General features: G+C 31.5%; 3 protein-coding genes across 3 annotated transcripts; all 3 read right to left on the minus strand.

Annotated features, from left to right (window-relative positions):
- Positions 1–4264: 4264 nt before the first annotated feature.
- LOC104728641 (uncharacterized) lies at positions 4265–5706 on the minus strand. Its single transcript, XM_010447596.2, has one exon. It carries the CDS (start codon positions 5691–5693, stop codon positions 4488–4490), a length of 1206 nt encoding a protein of 401 aa, XP_010445898.2. The 5' UTR covers positions 5694–5706; the 3' UTR covers positions 4265–4487.
- Positions 5707–14275: 8569 nt separating this feature from the next.
- LOC104725156 (uncharacterized) lies at positions 14276–15429 on the minus strand. The gene is made up of 2 exons (XM_019232513.2): positions 15230–15429; positions 14276–14720 (listed from the first exon to the last, which is right to left on the minus strand). The coding sequence occupies exons 1-2, from the start codon at positions 15327–15329 to the stop codon at positions 14539–14541; spliced, it is 282 nt and encodes a 93-aa protein (XP_019088058.1). The 5' UTR covers positions 15330–15429; the 3' UTR covers positions 14276–14538.
- Positions 15430–21373: 5944 nt separating this feature from the next.
- LOC104725157 (uncharacterized) lies at positions 21374–23372 on the minus strand. The gene is made up of 4 exons (XM_010443764.2): positions 22979–23372; positions 21997–22225; positions 21738–21862; positions 21374–21647 (listed from the first exon to the last, which is right to left on the minus strand). The coding sequence occupies exons 1-4, from the start codon at positions 23303–23305 to the stop codon at positions 21567–21569; spliced, it is 762 nt and encodes a 253-aa protein (XP_010442066.2). The 5' UTR covers positions 23306–23372; the 3' UTR covers positions 21374–21566.
- Between the last annotated feature and the right edge of the window lie 1055 nt (positions 23373–24427).

The following is a 24427-nucleotide window of genomic DNA, read 5'->3' on the forward strand; positions in this document are numbered from 1 at the left end:
TTTATTAATTCCAACATGTCGTCTTTATAACCCATCAACTATATAACCATATTATATAGTATTTTTAAAAAATTTAATTTTACATATTCATAATATTTTAAAATTTTATTAGGTTTATATATATTAATTATAATATTTAAATAAATGTGAATCGAAATTCTTCTTACGTTAAGAATCAAAGCTCACAAGTTTTGGAAAAAAAAAACAGGAATCAAATTGTTGTTTTTTTTGTTTGCAAAGGATTCATAGTTAGAATATCTTCAATGCACAATAGAAGTGTGGTTAAATATATCATAGTTTCTGTTTCCATATTGATTCTACTGTATTTTTTTGGTTAGAATGGTATGTAAAATATTTAGGAAACAAAAAATCTGAAGTAATGCTATTTTTGGAAATTATTTAGAGATTAAATTTGTAAATAAGTACAAATATAAGGGTAGAACCCAAAATGTACTTCAAAAATGTATATATAGATTTTATGTTTTTATTTGTATCTGTATTTAATTGTTAAAAAATATTGTAGTACTACTTCAGTTTTTAGTTAAAAACTTCTAAATAAAACACATGTTGCAGTACAAAAGCGGTTCAAGGCAAAAAATGAGTAGATAAAACCACAAATCACAAAAAAAAAAAAAAAAAAAATTGGAAAACGCAATTTATAATTTTCTATATGATTGCGGTTTTGTCAATTTTTTCTTGAAAACCGCTTATCTCAGGTTTTCATTCACGTCCTCAATATATTTTCTATGAAAGTTATTAGGAGAGAATTTGGGATAGTCGTGAGTGTGTGTTAGACAATTGAATTTTTAAATTCTAAGTTTGATTTATTAAGCTTAAAATGAATATTTTGAATTCTGGAGGATTTGTTGCCCTAATTCTATGTTACAAGGCATATGTAGATTCTTAAATTCTAAATGACGCTTCTATGTACGTCAGTTGATTAATTCATGACTCTTGCTTGCCTTGATGATAACTTGAGTGTTCGACACTTTATTAAATCAATTTGGTCCAATTTTTTATTTGTAAATTGTAACATTACATGGGAACAAAGGCAAAGATAATAACAAGTAAATTTATTGGATGTGTTTTTTCGTGAACGTGTTGGATCGTCGTTAAGATAATAACAAAGGAGAAGGAAATCATGGTGGATAATTGTAACATCTGCGAACCGGAATCCTGGTTTAGAGGGTGTATCGATCGATGTACTATGTGCATCGGTCGATGCAAATCCGGTTATGTGTGGACGAGTTTAAGTTAAATGCTGCGTTTTGGGGTTAGGGAAAACCCTTAACTCGAGTTTTTGTCTCATTCGACGAGTTTAGCCGTTTTTGAGAGAAAAGAAAGAGAGAAAAGTGTTCTTTAGTGTTCTTGAGGATTTTAGGGGATTTGAGGATGTTCCTGTAGAGATCTGTAGCTGGGATCGTTGTAGGAGCTTCCTAGAAGTGTTTTCTTGCTTGTTTAAGGTTCATAATCGTCTTGGCAAAGGTAAGTGCATGACCATGGCTTATCTAAGCTGGAGATTTCTCTGATCTACTTGATTATGTGCTGTTAGGCTTGTTAGTATGTTATGTGGGATGATGGGAAGCTTTCTTGTAGCTTGGGATCGAGTTTTGTGGTTGTAGGAACGAAGATCCGGCGAGAAGATCCGGCGAGAAGCTTCAGGGAAAAACGATGCTCGGCATGTGCGTCGGTCGATGCAAATGTGAGGACGGCGCGTTAACTCTAGGGTTTTCGTGCTATGTCGAGCATGTGTCGGTCGATGCAAGCTTTGTGTCGGTCGATGCAAGCTTTGTGTCGGTCGATGCAACCCAATCGGTGTCGGTCGATGCAGAGTCCTGGTTTGTTATTGATGTGTTTTTTATTGTTGATTGATGGTTGAAGATGTCTCTATTGCTTGTGTGTGTAGCCCAGTAGATGGGAGGATTGCCTTACTGAGTATTTATTAAATACTCATGCATTGCAATTTGTGTTTGTAGTGCAGGTAAAGGCAAAGTGTGATCGTGGAATCAAGGCAAAGAAGAGGAGGATGTTCTAGGGACTCTCGATTGGATGTTGTCTGGCTTGCTAGGTTGCTAGAGTTGGGTCATTAGAACATTGTTTAGGATTGCTGGTTCTTTGATTCATGTGGATGATTATTTATTATGGAAATGATATTGGTTATTGGATTATTGGTATTATTATTTCCGTTGTTTGGTGTGATTGTGGTTAGGTAGCTAGTGGGTATGGGACCATTAGTTGTACAGTATTTATTATTATTATTATTATTATTATTATTATTTTATTATTTATTATAAAAAAACGGGTCGGGTCGTTTCAATAATCGCTTAGTTCTATAAAAAGAATAAGCGAAGACGAAATTGGAGACTTGTTAGTGGTAAGTTTCACCTCTTACCAAAAAAAAGGGGTCTGACCCGAATCAATGGATGAGCCCATCAAAAAAAGCCCATAAACTAAGTCATATCGGTGAACGGTATTTTTGGGATTTCACCAGCTGAATCGATACAATTCTCTATAAATATCGGAAGGTTTGGCGCAATAAAGGGATCCACAATTCTTTCTAAAGCAAAGTAAATAGCAATATCATCTATACAATTCGCCCACAGAGAATCCGAAGCTCAACTAATTCTATTCTTGCTCGGCCTCGACCAATTCTTAGATTGTTTTACGTGCTCGTTCATTTTGTAATCGTTCCTATTTTTAGTAAAATTTTGGCTCGTCTATAAAAGAGATTATTCTTACTTGCCTTGAGATTCCCACAACTTGTTTGTTAGATTCATAGAGGAATAAAACGAGAAATCATAAAATGTATGCTCAAGACTGTTTCAAGTTTCTGTGCCTTGTTTCATGTTTCTACAACTCATTTCATGTTTTTACAATTAAAAAACCTTTTAAAATCATGTAAAAAGTGTGTTAATCATATTTATACTTAAAAACATCTTACAAAATCTTTTTAAAACCTTTTAATATTTTCTTAACACCTATTAAAATCCTTTAAAACCTTATCAAACAATATAATTATTTTTTATTATCATTTTAATTTAAAATTTTAAGAAAATTTTAAAATCTCTAGAAAACCTTTTAAAATCGTTTCAACTTAAAATGATAAGAATTGTGCTTTATAATCATTTTAAATGAAACTTCTTAAAAGCTTTATAGAAAATTAATTGTAAAGGGTTTTTTTGGATGTATAGATAAGTAGTAATATACATTCCATAAATACCTTTTGTGTGCTAACTTATTTTGTCTACTAAGTAATGACATTTTAAGTAATTATAAATTTAGTCAGAGGTTACTTTTAACTGTACTTAAAAATGTTACTATAGATATGGTTACAAAAAAGGATCTTTGACCATATCTCCAATCATATATTACTGCAAATATATATATGCTAATTTTGACCCAAAAGTTAACATTTATTTTAATATTTATCAAATTAACATATCTACATTAAAATGTTACAGTCAAAACATTTCTACACAATGGGTGTTAGTGGTTTATTCATAGTGAGTAGTAAGTAGGTAACTGTTTTCGGTTAAAGAATCAATTTGCAACTATAGTAGAACTAAAAAACTGAATATAACTATTACAAGTGATATAATTGGTATAACTAAGAAAAGTGGTATAACTATTAGAAGTGGTATAATTGAGAAAAGTGGTATAACTGGCATAACTGAGTAAAGAAGTATAATTGTTAAAAGTGGTATAATTAGTACAACTTGTATTCCTAAGAAACTAGTATTTCTGCTACAAATCATTATGTGTTAATTTCCTTTTCTTTTAATAAACTCAATTATCGGCTGATCCATTTTTAATAAACTCAACTATATATATATATATATATATATATAGTTAAGGAGGAAACTATTATTTTTATTGTTAATATATTTTTTTTTCTTGTTAATTTTGTACTTTCATTATGTTGTATTAGAGATCAATCTAAATTATATATCATAATTTTTTTAAATTTAAAAATTAAAATTTGAAGTGGGAATTATGATTTAAATCTTTATTTTCTATTTTTATCACAATAAGAAAACGTAATCATAATCAAACATTGGTTGCATCTGGAGAATTGTTGTCAATCATGGTAAAGATAAAAAAAAGATCATAATCTATTATAATTACTGTAAATATGAAAATATATCAAGAAAGAAATAAAAAAAACATTAGAAGTATTTTTTTGTCATCATTGAATCGACAAGACCCGACTTATAGCCAATCTCTACTATGCGTGGTAACGCTACTTAGTAGAGTCAAACTCCTGTGGGATTGGTCATAAAGGTGCTTGAACATTAGAAGTATTAAAGAGAAATCTAAGATTACAAAATGCCTAGATCTAGCAATAACAAATAAGATGACATTCTATAATAAATAAGATTTGCATTTCTTTGCTAAAAATAAAATAAGTTGAAAAAGATAAAATGGAAATAAAATTATAAATAAGCTTTTTTTTACGAACAAAATATATAGGAAACATTATTCGTTACTTATTCCACTTCTACCAATTCCGTCCTCTGTTTTGGTCTTCTGAGAGTCGTCATGAACTTCCGATATTTTCTTTTGTTTCTTGCACGAAGTCTCTGAGCTCTTTCATTATTCGTCTCACTCTTATAGTGTAGTGACATATGTGCAGCAAATTTTTGAGAAGTATCAAACACCTCATTGCACTTGGGACATATATATGGACCATTTTTTTCACGTGGTATACTATGTGTACGACCATCATACTCATCATCACCACTTTTCTTATCTTCTTCAGAATCAAAAGTATTGGTTGGTTTGAGAATTTTCTTCAAAGATCGACGATCTTGAGGAACATGGTTTTGCTTTGATGACAAGGAAAACTTATCAGAATTATGAGAAGGAGGAGCAGAATGATGAGGATTAGTAGTAGGATGATTAGGAGGAGCAGCAGAATGATGAGGATGAGTAGTAGGATGATGAGGAGGAGCAGCAACATGATGAGGAGGAGCAGCAGAATGATGAGGAGGGGCAACGTAATCGTATGGATAAATGACACTAATAGGTGTCGGATTCAAATCTTTACGTTGTTGAAGAAGAAAATCAGCATGATGAGGAGGAGCATCATAATGATGAGAAGGAGCAGCAGAATTATAAGGAGAAACATAATCTTGGCCAGGATAAACAACACGAAGAGGTGTTGGATTCAAATCTTTGCGCTGATGAGGAAAGGCAACATTATGATGAAGAGGAGCAGCACGATGATGAGGAGGAGCAGCATAATGATGAGGAACATCATGATCATGGTCCGGATAAACGAAATTAAGAGGTGTTGGATTCAAAACTTGGCCTTGATTACCAAGAAAATATGGAGGAAGAGAAACAGGAATCCAAATATTGGGGTTAGAATCCATGACACTATTAACACGTTCAAATTCATATTTGACACTATTAAGTGTATTGGTAGGAAAATATTCAACACCAGAAGCAGAATCAAAGTTTCTCCTCATCATATTAAATAGAAAAGAAGATGAAGAGAGATGTGAATTTTGATAAGAAGAAAAAGAAGGAGTAGAAGCAAACAAATTTGCATGGTTCATATGATCATAATCAGATGTTGTGAACATCGATTGAACCATCTTGGAGTTTTGATTCATTTTGATGGAAGACATTTCACGATGGCTTATGAAATCATCATTGCATATGTTGAACATATTTGGATTGGAAGACATATTGAAACTTTAAGTGTGTGTTTACACCATTTGTCTACATATCCTTTTATACAGTTTTAAGTAATAAAAAAAAGGTAATGAAATGAAAATTTTCAATTCAAAGTCAATATATTTTGTTATCTGGTTAATTTCAAATTTGGCGCGTTATTTATGACTTTGAATAACTTATTTGGCGGATTATTTAATTTTGTTGACTAGTTAGTATAATTTAGTATTATGGTTTGAATTTTACATTCAATATTAAATTTTATCATTCTAATCTTCATAGATTTTGAACACATGTTTTTAGCATTTATTGTCTTTCTTGACTGATTAATTAGGTTTGATAATTATTTTGAAAATCATTCATGTTCCATTATAAATGTAAAATAGATAAACAAATGTTTTAATTCTAATGAATGATAAAGCTGAGAGATAACATATACAATTTTATTAACATAATTAAACTTTGAATTATTTATAAAAATGTAAATGTAACATATAATGCACTTTCTATTAAAAACATTTAGGTATATATTTATATTAAATATAATACTAAATTCGGACCCGCACGTACGTGCAGGATTGATTTCAAAAGTTAAAGTTATTTATCAGGTCTACAATATATTATGTATGTGTGAGATTTTGTATGTAAACATATTTTTAACAAATATTATTAATATTTATAATCTAAACTCATACCAGTAAATAAAAGAAAATAATATGTTTATTTCTGGACAGAAAAACTCGTCACGTCCCATACATGTCATGTTTTTTCTATTTCATAATTGTGGTTTTGGATCAAAATTGATTACACCATAACATTTGGATCGACACAATGGTGGATCCGAATCAAATGTGAACCGAATTGATCGGTTATAAAGATTAACCAAATTGGATTCCCTAAATTGTCTAGCTGGGGAAACTCACATTGATAGGCCTACCTTGTAACGACTTTGCTATTTTTTTACTCGTAGAAAACCGGTTCTCCAAAAACCACATGAGCAATATCTACATTCGTCCTGCAGAATTTGCAACACCCGTGGGTAACGGCGTTTCAAAAAAAAAATTCTAATCTATAAAGTATGCCTTTTTTCAACCAAACATTAATTAAAATAGAACTCCAATTTAGTTGCCCAAACTGGATGAAAGTTATTTAAAAACGTAATTTCTGACACCAATGATCTATAAAATATGTTTTAAGAGATCGGTTAAAATATTATTTTCTGTTTTGATAGTCTCAAACTCTGTAATTTTTAAAAGTATCCAAATTTTTTCAAATAATTATCCTAAAATAGATATTTATCCATTCCAAAATTGCACATACTCAAATTAGATTTTGAAAATTAAATATAGTTATATATATATATATATATAAGATTTCTAGCATGTTACCCAAAATTTTATATATTAATGTGGAAAAAAAAAGTGAAACTCGTTTAAGTTTCACTTTTTTTTGACAAAAAGTTCTTGAAGTCTCGTTTGGGAGAAACCCAAACATAATTTATATATCATATTGTAGTTTGACTTATTTATTCTTATTGAAAATAGCATATTTCATAGTATGTTTCATATGATATCCTTTATTCATTGATATTGAAATTTATCCTTATACATTATCACAGTTACAGTAATTATGGTTGTTCAAATCTAATTAGGGGGATTCTTTCTTTTTACTTAGTATGATAAGTTCTATGGTTAACGAAGATTAGGGGGATTCTTTCTTTTTAGTTGGTATGATAGTTAGTTCTACTTATGCGGTAGAATTAAATTTGATATCTTTATATTATTTGAATTTATAATTGTCTTTCCAAAATTTGATTTAATATTATTAGTTTCTATCAGTTTGGATAGGCAATTCTAGCCATATGTTTTGTTTTGTTTGATCGCCCCAATTTAAATAGCACACAAATTAAATGAAAAGAAACAAAAATGTGAATTTACAATTCGAATGTTTTTAATAAAATATATTAGTAACATTTTGTTTTTTTATACCACATATATATATATATATATAAACATATATACCTACGCTATATGTGTGGATGGATAAACAAATCTAATATATATTTAGATGTTGTTTTCCTCTATATATAAAATCTAAACACAATCAATTAGTGAATTTGATTAGAATTAATAACTTCTTCATGTTTTCTCTTTCACACCATATGTCAACATTTGTTATTTTTACCGCCTGCAAACATATATATACATATAGATATTATTAAAACATGTGTGGCTAAAAAATATTAAATTCATTTATATATTGGTACCTCCATGAATGTATATTGGTACTTTCATGTATCTATAATAATATATAAAAATGAAAATATCAATTTAAAATATTATATCTTAAATGAAAGATATTACAATTTTCCCAGTTACGATAGTCTTAAGATATAATTTCATAAAGGTAAACAAAACATGTAATTGTTAGTATTTCGTCAACCATGATGTAATTGGGAACCCTTTATAATAGAAAGAAAATATTAGAATCCTAAAAACATTAAAAAAAAATATATATATAAGAGTAGTTCAAAACCAAACAAAAAGGGCTCACAAATATTTTCTTGAGTTATGCCTGAATTTTCAACCCTGTAAAAATACATTTAAACATAAATTAGTTTCATAATTAAGAAAAGACTTTTACAAATAAAAAAGAACCTTATAGCACTGCAAAATTTATTATGATTTGGAAATATATCGAAGAAATCACTCGCACTAATATGTTTTAATATCAATAGGCGATGTGTAACAATATAATCATAGAGTAAAACTACAGTATTATAGTTAATGTATATATGTACTATAACATAAAAAAACTGTAATTAATCAAAAAAAATCGTAAGATTAAATAGATTATAACAACTTACTGTTTCACAGCATCCGTATTTTAGAAGTTTTACAGTCTTGACTTTTATGTTTCACATGTTCTTGAAGAGTTTCAAATCTGAAAAACTAAAAGATATTGAAAAATAAAAGGAAGAAAACTCAAAACTCAAAATATTGATACTTGGAGAAGTTTTTGCGAATGAATGAAACAAAATACTTAGACGCATCTTATATAGAGATTAGGTTAGCTCAATACAATCTATTTTAAATTGTTCGATTTGTATATTAGGTAACATCAAAATCGATAATTAATGTTTCCAAAAATATCTCAAAAATATATAACCAAATTAAATATGTTTACTTATATATAATTTTGAATTTATACCCGTTTTTGTAAGAAGCTAAGATAGCTACATATTTTGGTAAGTACCTAAGATTTCGTATATGTGATAATTTAAAATCTTTTAAACTAAATCAAGAAAATATGTGAAACGTGTAGAGTTTGTATCACATTAATTTACTTATTAAAAACGATTTTGCTAAATCAATGAAATTATGGTCGTATTTAAAATGATAATTAACAACCAATTGAGGTTAATTAGATATTTGATTTTATATCATTAGATAAGGTAATTTTGAGATTTCAACTTAATTCATTTTAAATTTGAATTTAAATATGGATAGTTTTCTATATTGAATTATATGTTATTTAGGATTTGTGATTTGTGATTAATGCTCCACAATAATAGCTATGGAAGTTACTAATTGTCACCAACACTGATTTGTTTTTACTTCCATAAAATATTTATATTATATATATTTTTGTTTGACCTTTATTATACATAATTGTGGTCTGGTCGATTCTGTTTTGATCCAAGATTTTTTTTCCTGATCCGATTTGTAAAACACGATCCGAATTTAGAAAAACCGGGTCACATACGGATCTGCCCGTTTTGATGTATAAAATTACGTGACTGTCCCTCTTTTATTGTATGCTTTATAATTTATTCAAGGATAATATTTGTCCTAATCGAATGTTTTATTTTTGCCTTGAAAAAATGCTTCTCTTTTTAATAGTATAGATATTAGTAATCATCAAATGTAGAATTTTATCTGTGCGAGAACATAACTACATGCTTTTTTGTTACCTCCAAATTTTCTTATTTAAGAAACAGCATTTTAAGAATTTTATTGTTACACCGGAGATGTCTTATACTTATCCTAGTCAAACTTAAATGTTAGTTTAGTTTTTTTGTTTAATTTTCTGTTTTTGAAGATTTTTTTTTCTACTACTTATGATTATGTCTTTGTTATTTTGCCTATGGATTCCACTGTTAAGACAGTCCGGTTGTGGAGGTTTTCATCAATCCTTTCATGTTTTCCTTTATACTTATTACAAAAATTTAAATATTTGTTACTGCAATATAATTTTTATTTCATACAGTTTTAGTTAAACAAATCTGTTTTAACATGTAAATGAGGAAATAAACTGTAGCTAAGTGAGAGTAAAGAATAAATTATATTAATTTTAATCCAAACATGTCCCATGATATTTTAAATGTTTTATAAGTTATAATATTAATAATATTTTAAATTGATTAAGTTGAATATATCAATAATAATATTTAAAACTTAGTAAAAATATATGAAATTTATTATAGCTTGTATTATCAAACAGTTCAACTAAAAATGAATGAAATACTAAAAAAAAAAAGATCATTGTGTATGACTTATTTTATGTTTTTGTATTACTTATAAATGATGAAAAAAAAATTAATTAAAATGTGTTGATGCAAATAATTTACATAGTTTTATTAAAAAGTGATGCAATTATACATAATATTGGCATCATGTTTATATTGTGTCCATTACAAAACATGATGTTACTTGTTCAAATCATGTTATGTAAGTGATTTAGTATTTTTAACGGTTACAATAACTGATATAAATACTTTCATCACTTACTAATTATTAATACATATGTTAATATTAAATATCAGTATTTTTTAAATTCATATAAAATAACTAATTAAATATAAAAATAAATATACTAATAAAAATATTTTTTGAAAAAACATAATAAATCTATTGTGCAAATGATTTACTATAAACTAAATAATTAATTTAAGATGATAGATTAACCAAACAATCCAAAAACGTTGGTTAGCTAGTTAGTTGTTGTCGTCACCGCCACTGCCAAGATTTGGCTTGGATAATCGCAATTTCCTTCGATCTGGTCGAGTAACGGTGTTCTGGTGACTGTGAGCAAGAAAAGAGTTGGTCAATCTCATATCTCATCTGCGTTAACCATTCCACTTTTTCTCGAAGAGCGGCAAAACCCACATATCTGGAACCCACTTCCGCCATAAATCCACCTTCCATGGTAAAGAGTTAAACAATCTTTGGTTCTTCCAGTTGTGGGATATCGCAAACAATGTCACAATTTGAGCATTAACCAGGGTTCTAGCATAACCTATGTGGATCCAAAACATTCTAGGTAATCAGGGTCTCAGATCCAGTTTTCGAACAACGAGATCAACAAATGAGCCTAGGCAATGTCTAACAGATAACAACAAAATAGATAGAGATGACATGGGCTTTGGAGGATTGGGCAGGAACACTTGAGATGCTATCAGGCCGAAATGAGAACTAAATCTCATCCATAGAGATCCAAAGGCTTCTGTGAATTTCCCGAGAAGGTGAATCTTGTAGCAGCTAACCGGAGAGAGTGAAGGAGGCTTCATCGTCTTTGGTGGAAGCAAGATCGGTTCGGCCAAGCTCAAGAGGTGGCCCGAATTTGAGGTGGGAGTCAAATAACGGAGACTAGTCGCATCACTGAAGGAGGTGAAATGCATTCCGGATCGAATCGTAAATAGCAAGAGGACTCTAGATCTGCCAACAGAGAGGTTGAGCCAATGTAACAGATAATGGAGTTCGCTGGGCTCCACCCCCTTCTGAATACGATGAAGAAAACACCTTCTCTGCAGTCTGGGTTCTTTGATAAGAGTTGGGAAAGATTCAACAGGGTCCAAAAAGGAGGAAAAAAAAAGATTCGTTAAAAAGGGGGAAAGAAAGCTTCGAAAGGCAGCAGAGGTCGAGTTTTCCCGATGTCGGCGAGCAGGAACTCCACTGGCGTTGGAGAGATTTGGTGGTAGCGGTGCTTCGATAGCCGTGTCTGGGAGAGGAAGTTAGGGCGAACCCTAATTTGATATAATCTAATCTTTACACTTTTCATGATAATTCTGTCGACAAATCTGAAAACAAATTTATTTATGCCATGCCAAGCATAAGTCTTAGTTTTGTTATACGGTTTCCTTACTTAATCAATCTAACGACGAGAAAATAGCATAAATTTACTCTTGCATTATCGTAATAATGTCCGTATTGTTAGAATTTGGAGAGAGAGAGCTGCAAGATACACTCTACTCCAATATAAACTCACAAGAACACTTAAAACGGAATATGTGTGTTCATGTGTAAAGCTTTTAAGATACAACTCAATGAGAGTGCTCTTAAAGTAAAGAAGGAGTTATACACGCCAATATAAGCTGTGTATACCCAAGAATAAGTATGAGAGGCAATAGCTCTCTCACACCACATATAACTCAAATACCCTTTAGAATAGTTTAGAGAATGGTGTAGAGAATAGAATGAAACAAAGGTAGTGAGCAAGCATTGCCAAAGTTTGGTCTCTCCATGAGATTATAAAGACTATCATCTACCCCTTTGAGTGTATAAGAAACGGTTTTAGTAAGGGAAAAACCCCCAATTGGAGAGATTAATTTTTATTAAGCATATGAGTTACATATTTATACATAAATGAATGAGAACCATATGTGGTATCTTCAACCTAGCTCCAATGGTCATATATACATACAAATATACACATTAGCATGTATAGATAGCGACATGAAGAGAGATGTGAGCTGGTCCCAAGTGTTGATGGTGACAACTCCAAAATGGCCTCTTAAGCCAACATGTGACTCTCCCACTTGTTCCTTCTTTCTCTAACAGCAACATGTGATATTTGAATGTTGGTGGACGCCCAATATAGATAGATACAGCTCATAAACTGATCTTTGGGTCTCATGTGACCTCTTAGGCTCACATGTGACTATTCTTATCCACTTGCCTTTCTTTGACTTATATATATTCAACATCTTTCCCTCTCATTTCTTCAGGAGTTTTGATGAACTTTCTAGATAACTCCTTCTTCTTCTCTCTTAGCTTTACTAAGAGTAGATTCATCATAGGCCTTCATTGGACTCCAATTCGGCTCTTTATGATACTTGAAGCATATATAGAATCTTGATATTCTTGAGTTCTTCTTTGCATCATTCTTCTCCTTTGTTACTTCTGCATTATTTTTCTCCTTTGTTACTTCTTCTATCCAGTCTAATACTTCCCTTCAAGTTTTAGTGTAGAGATATCGGAGATTAGGATTGGAGATACACGAATCTAGTTGAGTGTTACACTTCTTTAAACACCATGTAGTTCGGCTTTGCTTTCTTGACATCTGCCTTAGGTTCTCCTTCTCCTGTTTCTCTCTCATAAGTATTAGTTATGTAATACTGACATTCCCTACTGACATCCAAAGTACAAAATTTAGACAGACACTCAACCAGTTGGTACGTCGTATAGATATATATTCTGACGTAGCAATCAGTCATCAAATTCTGAAATATATATCAATATTAATAGAGATATGCAGTGGAGTAATATTGGCCCTTAAGACCAAGAAATTAATAATTAAAAAAAGGATTGAGGCAAGTAAAAAGATAAAAAGATTCACACGAAAAGAATATGTAAGTTTGACATTGGGGAAAAAGTAAGGCGTAAGAGATATATAAATATCAAAATGCGTTAGTTACATTACATTTAATAAAATCAAAGAGTCGTTAGGTGAAATGTCCAACCAAAAAAAGAGAAAAAAGCTATCACATCATCACACAATACTTGTTGAGTACTCTTTTGAAGACCGGCCTTTAAATAAGCCCAGAAGCAGCCGACACACATATATATACAAGGATGCAACAAACACACACTTGTTTGGACATCAGTATCTAACCAATTGACTCTGACATTTCATCTTTCTACATGGATTCATTGGTTGAAATCTAATTATTTTAATAATGACCACTAACTTGGAAGTCTAATCTGTTTGATGGAATAAGGATATTCATTTTCTTTTTCTTTTTTTTTTCTTTCGAAGAGAACAACAATTTAAAGGTATCACTATCATTCTTTTTCCCCTTCAAAAAGCATTTGATTTTAAAACTAATGTATTGATCATTTAATTCATAAGAGAGTGTGTTCTTCTATTAGAAATTCCATTTGTGTATGTAACTTGGGAGATTTTAGTTATATATTTTGTAACTTAGCTATACATTTTGGAGTAATTCATAGTCACCAAAGTTGATCAGTGATTCCTTAGCTTAGGTATCCAAGAAAATCAAATATTGATTTTTTGCTTTCTAGGGGTGTATGGAGAAAGAGTGTTCTAAAACATTTATTTTCGTATTTTTTCGCCTTCCCGTTAAAGAAACAAAAATTATATTTCAAAATTTTTTCTCATTAAGGGATCAAGAGTTTTGTATTTCGATGAATTATGCAAGTAGTAAATCTAAAAACTAGAGAGAACACTTGGTTTCTCAGTATATTATGGAAATGCAAGTAAGCCATCAAAGAAATATTTTTAGAGACATGTGCATATTATGTCTCAACATAGGTTATAAATTGTTTTTTTTCTAATGATAGTTGAGCAAAAAATCTTAGAAACCAGAATAGATGAACTTAGTAGTATCAAACTTTGTGAAACATTTGTGTATTTTTTATATCTACAAACACTCATGTGATGATAATACTCATAAGTACATATAGAGGCATGCCACGGAATATATAACAGCTAAAAACTCTGCAACCTCGAGTTTATTAAAATTTTGCGAACCTCACCACACTGCAAGGGACCCGTCAAGGCTCTCTCAAATACAAGGATGGTTTGGAACATCTTGGATTATATATATAATAAAACCGATCAGAATCTTTGGCAAAGATATGAACCAAGAAGATTCCAGCAAGGTTTCTTCCTCTGTTGTTGTTGTTGTGGTTTGATCTGTACGCCGCGATTATGATCTTCGTTCTTGTGTAACAGATTCCACATTATGTGTATGTCTTCGTACTCACAAGAACTCACGTCATGTTGTAACCTCAGTAGTCCTACAACACACAAGACCATCATTTAGTTTTTTCTTTTTTTTTTTAAGATATAACACCGATTCATAGAGACGTCCTACTAATCCGGAAGGTGAATATACCTACTTAGTAAGGATTTTACCACAAGCCCATCACGGATAAAGCAATAAAACCCTCAAAGACCTTAACTACATTGAAGCTCAAGAGTCTTTTTGGATCCTATAGCTAAAAAATTCCACCGACAGTTTCTTTACATGATCAAGATTCACAAAAAGAAAATGATAAGATCTAAACAACTATTATATATATGATCAAGAATCACAAAAGAAGATGAAAAAATCTAAATTATTATATGATCAAGAATCACAAAATAATTTGATAGAATCTAAACTAGTTACTATTATATGATCAAGAATCACAAAAGAAATTGATAAAAACCTAAACTAACTATTTTTTTTTTTGTTGGTTTCCATGAAACAGATAAAACGTTTTAAGGGGCTGGTGAGAGGGACGGTGGAGGGATCGGAGCTTACCACTGTGTCGGAAGCCAACGCTAACGGTGAAACGATTCCAGATGCGTCGGGTGGGGAAGGCCATCGTGTTCCACCACTCTCTCCATCTAAGGCCGGCCATTTGAGCAAAGTGAAGAGAGAAGAGAAGAGAACAGAGAAGGAGAGAGAAGGTAGAAAGGGAGACGAAAACTCAACCCCCAAAAAACTGACGTTTCAAGCAATAACTTGAACTAAATAGACACATAGAGAGGAAAATACTATTTTATTTATTATTAAAATGTTTTTTATTTATAAGGAAAGAAATATCAGCCGTATATTATATTCTATGTTTTATTGTTAACAAATATTTTATAAATATAAATAAAATACGGAAAAGACTGTTAGGTCCTTTCATCAATTGAAAAATAGGCATGCACATTCGAATTAAAGATAGAAAAAATAGGCATGAGCATTTGGATTAATACGGATATTACTAGTATCGAATCAATTTGGTTCAAATCACTGTTTTAGAAATGGCTAGGTGCTAGTCGGGCTGTTGGAGTGGATCTAGTGCCTACTAGCAAGAAAATCAGAGATTAAACGGAGATTAATCGGGAACTAGTTTTAGGGTTATTTTATTAAATTAGTAGTAAAATTAAAATATATTGTACTAAATTTATGTATAATTCTGTTTACGTTAAAAAAAAAATATAAAACTATAGTATTGTCTTTAAAATTATAAATTTTATTAAACGTTTATACATTAGTCATTGTAAAACATCATAAACTCTTAATTTAAATGTCGAAATAACAAAAATATATATGTCTTATTTAAATTTAGTTCCAAAAATAATTGGTATACACAAAATTAAGCGGAAAATAATCGGATTAGATAGACATAATCGGACAATTGATGTTAGGCGGGGATTAGTCATTAATCGAAGCGGAGAGGGTGTGCCTAGCGATTTGACGGGACGTAATCGGTGATAGGCGGGAATTTTTAAAACAGGGGTTCAAATCATTAGATTCTAATAATTTCAGTTCGATTTAATTTTTATTTTATTTTACCCTATTATAAGATATCTTCAGTCAAACATTTAAAATGATTTATTAAAAGAATCTAATAAATTTATTTTTATTGAAATAGTATTTTGAAAATATAATTTAGGATCTGTAGTTATCCACAACACTTTGAGAATTTTATTTCTAATAATTATAAAACATTCTAGAGAAAGTGGTAATTGGTAACCGGGAAAGTTTTACAATAAATCATAACAAGGTATCTAAAACTATGATATCATATAAAAACTTACTAAAATTCAACCATTTAAAGTATTAAGTTCAATAGACTCGTAAATTGTTTAGATTTGTTTCCGTTTTAGATAAATGATTGATCATATTGAAAATAAAATAATCTAATGTAATATTTTTTATATACTTTCTTTTAGACATATTATTCTATACTCTTTCTTTTTTTGGGTAAACACTTTTCTATAAACTTTGTTGCAGAAAATCAATTAGGTTTATTCGAATTCAGTTTTGATAATTCGAAATTAAAATAAAATTTGGATTAATGGTGTATGATGAATTCCTGTTTAATTTGGATCGGTTCGTTTTAGTTTCTTTTGTCGAATTAAAAGAGTTTCCAAGAAGGAGAATAAAGGAATATTACTTACTAGCTGCGGTCCTTTTGCCTTTCGGCATGATGACGTCATACCAATTAGATTTGGGCCACGTATGAAAAGATTCAGTGTGGTTCTCCCTTTTTGTCCGAGTGCCGTTGAATACGAACGAAACTATTAAAAACTGTCGGTAAGCTCTTTAATTGTTCCCACGTGTTGATTTCTTGATGGCTTTCAGTTTGGCTTTTTAAAAATTCATTTTCTGTGGAGAAGAAAATGGCGGAAAAAACAAATATCGTGTTTTTTTTTTTTGTTTTCTGACGGCAAATATCTCGTGCCAATTGTTTATTTTTTAAAAATATAAAGAAAATAAGAGAAGAGAGTAGGACAAAAAAATATAAGGACAATAAGAAAAATGATGTTTTATTTTGTCTACTATGATGTTTTTATTTTATGATTGAAAGAGGCAAAATGACCTAAAACGTGCCTAAGTTTGGTTTTGACAATGTGAATTATGTGGTTAACCTCATACTAGTTCTACCTACCCTAGTTTTATTTTGTCAAATAATTTTCTAAATATAAATATATTCATGATTTTTTAAAAATAGAAAAATGTTGGAAATTTGTAAGTGTTACAAGAATGTAATAAAAATAGAGTGAATTGGTGTACTAGTTTTTTTTTTTTGGGCCTAAATCATAGCGAATTATGATATCTTTCGAGAATGTTTGAATTTCTTGAATAATTGGTCGTTGTGTTGATTTATGAATGTGGGTGAAGTGGTTCGATTTATGGGTAGCAACATGATTTATCTTTGCTCATTTGTTCGAGTTCCAACCTTATCACTTAAGTTTTAACGTACGTGCGGTGTTATATTTGTAAACAAATTAGAGATCCGTTTAAAACCCGTTTGAAACGATTAAAGCTCGTTTAAAACAAATACGAATATTTAGGGAACGAATGTAATATTTGTTATGTCCCATTATGTCCTATACATGTTTTCAAATTTCCGTCACATAACGAATGTATTCCCAATTAATATGGGACATTCTCAATATAGAAATTTTTTTTGTATTAATGATCGGAAACGGGATAGGCAAGAACCATTAATTTCTGAAGTTCTGTGTGGGATAAAACTAAAATTTTGCATAAAATTGGAAAAGTGATTATCAGTTACACGAAGTATACGCCAACACATGAGCACACATCAAAACCTAAACGTCGTTCAACATCGGTCAACAGAAAAATAAATTAAAAAAAAATAAATGTCGGTCAACATCGGTTAACGTTAGTCACTATTAGTCAACACCCAATTCTGGCAAACAAAGCACCCAAAATTGATGGTTATGATATTGTACATTGAACTCATGTTTGTTAATGCATATCACTGTATGATGACAATAGTTCGTGTAGTTAATAAGATATTTATATTGTTTGCATATGTGGCTATGTGTGTATACTTCGTGTAATTGGCAATCATTTTTTTCTATAAAATTTCTTAATTTAAACTTATATACTTATTTGGAATTCGATTCGAAACTACATGCTCTCATCTTGTATTTGTTATTCTAGAGTATAGTGCAAGTGAATTGTTTAGTAAATTGATTGATTGAAATAATATATTTATTAATTGTTAATAGAAATATTATTTTAGTAATTAATTTTTGATTAAGTAACCTTAAACAATAAAATACCATAAAATTTTAAAATTTAATTATTGCTTTGATAAATAAGTAAATAATATATATATATATCATTTTGAATATTTGAAAATAAGATATGTATCATAAAATAACATAGACACTTTAGGTTATGAAAATATATGAAAAATTATAAAATACATAAAGTTATATATAAAAGTTTAATAGTAAAAATGGAATGGATTAATTACTCAATAATTGTTTGAACCTTAACTTAAAACACAAATGACGAAACCCATTTATGTTGGCCTGTTTTGCATATTAGCCCAAAAGCTTTTTTCGTGTTAAGTCACATTTCCTCTCCTATTAGCTTTTCTTCTACTACTACTTTCTTCTTCGTTAATCACGGATTCACGATGGTCTTGTCCATCTTCTTCTTATCAGTCTCTTCACCTTCTCAATTCTCATGGACTTCTCCTCTGCCAAACCTCTCGGCGGCTCACCTTCTCTGTCCTCAACGATCTCATCGTCTACTCCTCACCATTATAAATCCACCACGACACCTACCATTATTGTCGCCGCCATCTCAGGAATCTCCTCCGTTACCGATTCGAGATCCGATGCATTCCTCGTGCGAATCAGTCCCCAAGAAACAATCTCGTATCGTCTCTCCTCTCCGGCGACTTCACTTCGGAAGACGGCCAAGTTACCCTTGCCTCATCTCTAGAGAATTCATATCGACATGCACTGTAGTTAGCTTCTTCTCGCGCTGCTTACTCCTTTAACCCGATTTCTCTTTACAATCCAGCTTCAGGTTCTTGATCTGATCCGCTTTGTTGATGGCTATACAAAACTGACCTCTCTTTTGATCCACTGCTTCGTCTTGTCATCCTCTAGCATGCGTACAATATTTGGAGGCCTCTCTGATCCTTCAATTACAAAAAAAAAACAAGGTAAATTGTCTTTCAGTAACTCTTCGAATTGAGTTCATTTTTAAAAGTTGTCATAAGATCTTCTTGTAATGGTTGTTATTAGTTAAAATAGCTCTGACTTAAGTAATAATATTCGGATTGTTGTATTGTTTGTATGTTCTATAAAAGATTTTACATTGAAGCTACACCTGAGAATCGACTTAATATTAGTTCTAATGCATGATTAGATGACTATAGACACACAATAATGTATAGATAGTATTCAGCAGTTACTCAATATCTATTCACATCCTTATTACCTTGCTTGCTATTAATAGCTGGAGGACTAAATTGCGTAGAGATTCCATGAGTTTGTCTTCGTTTAGTCGGATTACTGGATGAGCAAGCACAAAGCTAACATCCCTTGATTCTTGTAAAGATGTTAAGCTGGATTTGCAGCAGATCCTGCTTCATTATATCAACAAATGTTTGTTACTTTGATGATTACAATATAGATCAAATAACTTGGTAATGCCATAACTAACTATCACCTTATTTGTTGTTTAAGGAAGATCCCATTGTTTTCAGTTCCTTATAATTGCTTTCTCTTGATCGATGGTGCTTCTCGACCATGTTTGGCAAGACCAGGTATGTTTGTAACATCCTTCAAAACCGTTCTTTTTGGCAAGTTTGATTCTGTAGTATATCCTATAAGATACAAACAAATAAGAAAACAATAATTTAGTCCCTCCCATCTATGTTGTTCCTTGTACACTATCAACGATTTCACCTTTACTTTTCCAACTCGTTTTGAAAGGCTTGATGTTAGCGAGCTTTCTTCATCCACGATTAGCAGTCTTGATGACAAAATTGGCTGATAGATCTAAACTATTGAGTATTAAGTTTGTTCATCGAGGTTTGTATTTATATGACTAATAGAGACGGTTTCGGAAAATGATAAATTCTAGAATATGCTTATTAAATATTAGTGATAAGATACGTTAATTATCTTCTTTACTAAAGATCCGGAATAGTTGCTAAATATTAAAGAATACAAATATTTAGTTTTGATTTTAGAAGGTAAGGTGTAGAAATCGGTATTGTTAAGATTGGCTGATCTTTATCAGATTAAATGACGAACAAAAATGGTAATTATTTTAAATGCTGCCGTTTATTACGTATGGTAAGTTGTCTAAAACTGTTTTGTATATAATCGCTGATTTTTTGAAATGTTTAAATTAGTAACAGAACTTATATGGTAGGTATTGAATATTATGCGTTTGGATTTGATTTCTCCTACAGGTTTAAGAAGAAGAGAGTGTTTGGATACACTTCTAATATATCTAAGATCCGAATAAGGTTATGGCCAAACACTTAGGATCCGTGTCCCATCTCCAAATATAATGACTTTGTTGCCTTTAAATTTTTTTTTTCTCTTCTTCCTTGCTTAATCCGTAGGGGCAATAGATTCAGCCAGACGGCCAAAGACAACTGGTCGGTCGTACCCTAATCCTAGTTGGATTAATCATGGAAGTTTAGTTCCATGGTAAGATACATATTTCGTTGAATCATAACCTCTAAAACCGTCCTAATTATTCATTTGAAACACTTTGCTCATAAGACATTTGCTCAAGGTTAATAGTCAATTACAACATGGTTTATCTACTTAAACCTGATTAAAACCTAGATAATTTGAATGACAAAGGGTTAGTGTTGTCGAAGTGTAAGAGGGGGAGCCCTCTTAAGTTTGCACCACCACCAAAGGTTGTCCCTGTGGACAAAGAAAAGATATCGCCGGTTATCTCTATCAGATGTTCATGAGTTCACCGAACAAGATCGGGATGTTCTTGTTCGGACTTCAGAAAGGTATGCAGAACCTTGCTCTTGAGATGAGACTACGGAGGGTCTTAGTGACATAGATGAGTGGCACGCAGATCAGCAGAGAATAATTGGATGTAGAGAAAAAGAAGATGGCAAAGCACATGTTGGCAATATTTGTGATGGAACTTTGGGACTTTCTTAGAAATATATGCTTGGATAAAAAAATTCAAAATCCATACATAATAATGTTCATATCTATGAGATACTGTTGCTGAATTGTAAATACAAAAAAACAAACCTACTAGTACTATTATCTGATGTTTACTTGACGGTTCAATGGAATAAAGAGATTGCGAATTGCGTGTGACCAATAAAAGTGTCGATTATTCAGCTGTCAGCTTTCGTCTGGTTTGCCATATATGTTAAATAAATCGTCCATATATAAGCGCACGAGCTATTCATCAGTGGCTGCAACCAAGAGATTACATGTTGAAGTTGGAAAAACTTTTAAAATCACACCAAACAGTGGAAAAGTAGTAAGAGAGATATTTGGTTTACCTGTAGATGAACTGGCACATACTTAAATGTAACAAAATCACAGGCCGGCCAATAAATAAGTCCATTTCTCAATGTTGGCAGAAGATCTCGCTTCAATCTTGCCAAAATTTCGTCAGAATTTTCACCTTTATGATGGACCAGCAACATGCAAGTACTCCAAACACATGATGAGTATTGATAAATTTACAGGTAGAACTGTAAAAAGCTAAATCCATTTGAGACCAGAGATTCAATCGACAAGCTTAATTATGAGATGTACCTTGTAAAATGGCATTATAAGAATAGAAGACCGTGTTGCTACAAGGTCCGAAAAGAACCTGCCCCATCATTATTTTCTTAAAGGTTGTCAACACGTCGCGCTTTGGCAATATTTTAGAAAGATAACTGAACCACAGATGCTGTGACGGCCCGAGAAATATCAACCCAAAGCTAGCCATTCTAGCTGTTCTTATCAGGTCAAATGAACCAGCAGGAGGCATTGTAATCATCTGTTGAAGAATTTAGAGAGTCAGCACAAATAATAAACCAACAAAAAGAGTCTCTAGTTTCCGCGGAAGCTAACGAAAACATGATTATCATACAATGACTGAAAAAGAGAGTTTATAAGCACCCCAAGACACACACCTAACAAATGTCTGCCTTATAAGAATGCACAAGAGATAACAAGATCATTAGACAATTGGGATGTGAGTTTTCTGAGCACAAAAATACCAAACTCATCCAGTATTCAGTAAAAAACGAAAAAACGACTTGAATATAAAGATTAGTCTATCGGCATAGTTGGTTACCCGAGCTACCAAAACAGATATTTTTTTTCCAGTGTCTCAGTAAACACTGTAAATACAGTCTTTAGATACCAAAGGAAACAGTCGTTGAGAACACAGAATGGATCAAAGATAAGTAAAACAAATTAGAAAACAACACCACTAAACCAAACACCAAAATCACAGTTTTTATTGCTATCTTAGCTATTCTATACTAAAGTATAACATTTCTTCTGACTACTAAGACTCTAATCTAGTTTCAGAGGTACTTTCACACACAAAAAAGTAAGAACATACACATCAATTTGGAATTCTCTATGTATGATGAAACAATGCAAGATTGGTGTTTCCTTCCTAATTGAAAATATAAAATCCCCTGAGAATGAACCCTAAATTCCAAAACTACAAATGACTCAAAACCTAATTCCACACCATAAAGACTCCAAACAAAAACGAACAAGGGAGAGAGAGCCAAACCTGAGAAGTGAGATCGGCGGCCATATAAATAAGGGAAGTAGTGACGCTCTTAGTCACGAAAGGGTGTGATTCGAGCTTTCTCAAATACCATCGTAGAAACGCAGGCTGTTTCGAAGGAGACGAAGCGTTCGTCGATAGATTTCGCGACACGGAGAAGACGCGAGGGACTACGAAACTCCCAGCCTTGCGGAGCTCGTGAAACGATCGGCCGGAGAATCCAAGGATAGGTTTCCTACCGGAGAACACAGTTCCGACGAGAGCATTGTTGATTCCGTGAAGAGAACGACGATCGGAGAAGAAACGTTTGCTCAATCCAACGATGTTCATTCTCTCTCTCTCTCCGATGTTTCGTTAATGGCGGCAGCTTTACACTGTTTTGATGTAACTCCTCCGTACCAGGACAATACGACAGCGTTTCCAACATAACATTAAACCGACGTACAGTGCTTAGAGAAAACCAATAAAACGACATGATGTTTAATGTAATAACTCTCTCCCCGAGAGGCTACAACAGATCAAACGACTGCGTTTTGCTGATTCATTAGAACCCCTGTTTTAGAAATCGCTAGGCGCTAGTCGGACGGTTGATGTGGACCTAGCGATTAATCAAAGATTACACGAGAATTAATCGGGAACTAGTTTTAGGGCTTATATCTAACTTGGACAAGTATATATATTATTTCATGAGTTAAATCTTGAAAAAGTTCGATGGTTTAATGGTTCGAGTCATTATAATAGAGTAACATGTCCCAGGTTTGATTCCCATCAGTTAGTTTTTAATCTATTCATTTATCAGAGGGTAAAATCGGTAAACTCTTCATCTTTTTCTTTGATTGCGCATCCACCAACCCTAAAACTCAGTTTAATTTTTTCCCTTCTTAACATTTTTTTGGTCGATTTACACAATACTTTATACAAAATCTTCATATTTAATCATAAATAACCGATTCTCATCATAAATCTAACAAAACTTTGAGTTTTTTCACATATCCGATTTATTGGCCGAAGTTGCTAAAATCGCGGCGGTTGGGTACCGCTGAGCGCTTTTCCGGCGATTAACCGGCCGCTGAGACCAATTTTTAAAACAAGGATTAGAACATACAAGTAGGCAGCACCACGGTTACGATTATCATGGTTATCACGGTTACAATTTATTAACCACTGATTACAGTTAGAAATTTTGTTTAACCTTAACCATAACCGTTTAATAAATGATTAAACGGTTACGCTTAAATACAGTTCGGTTGAAGCGGTTACGATTATATACGGTTACAATCATATGATATATAAAATATATATGATACAGTTGATATTATTTGATGATATAATATAATTGATATTATTTAATTATAATTAACATGTTTTTAGTGTACTCATATTTTATATATATCATATGATTTATATTAAATAAATAATTATTAGTATTTAAAACGGTTACGGTTAACAAAT

This window comes from Camelina sativa, chromosome 11, assembly GCF_030686135.1.
Source record: "Camelina sativa cultivar CO46 ecotype springtype chromosome 11, ASM3068613v1".
Lineage (NCBI taxonomy): Eukaryota > Viridiplantae > Streptophyta > Magnoliopsida > Brassicales > Brassicaceae > Camelina > Camelina sativa.

What these genes read in the sequence shown, in the direction of transcription:
- LOC104725156 (XM_019232513.2), bottom strand. Translation starts at nt 15,329, where the DNA reads ATGGCCGGCCTTAGATGGAGAGAGTGGTGGAACACGATGGCCTTCCCC. An exon ending in CGTTGGCTTCCGACACAGTG is followed by an intron (nt 14,721 to 15,229) that starts GTAAGCTCCGAT and finishes TGTGTGTTGTAG; the next exon opens with GACTACTGAGGTTACAACAT.
- LOC104725157 (XM_010443764.2), bottom strand. Translation starts at nt 23,305, where the DNA reads ATGAACATCGTTGGATTGAGCAAACGTTTCTTCTCCGATCGTCGTTCT. An exon ending in TTATAATGCCATTTTACAAG is followed by an intron (nt 21,863 to 21,996) that starts GTACATCTCATA and finishes TCCATCATAAAG; the next exon opens with GTGAAAATTCTGACGAAATT. An exon ending in ATGTGCCAGTTCATCTACAG is followed by an intron (nt 21,648 to 21,737) that starts GTAAACCAAATA and finishes TCTTGGTTGCAG; the next exon opens with CCACTGATGAATAGCTCGTG.
- LOC104728641 (XM_010447596.2), bottom strand. Translation starts at nt 5,693, where the DNA reads ATGTCTTCCAATCCAAATATGTTCAACATATGCAATGATGATTTCATA.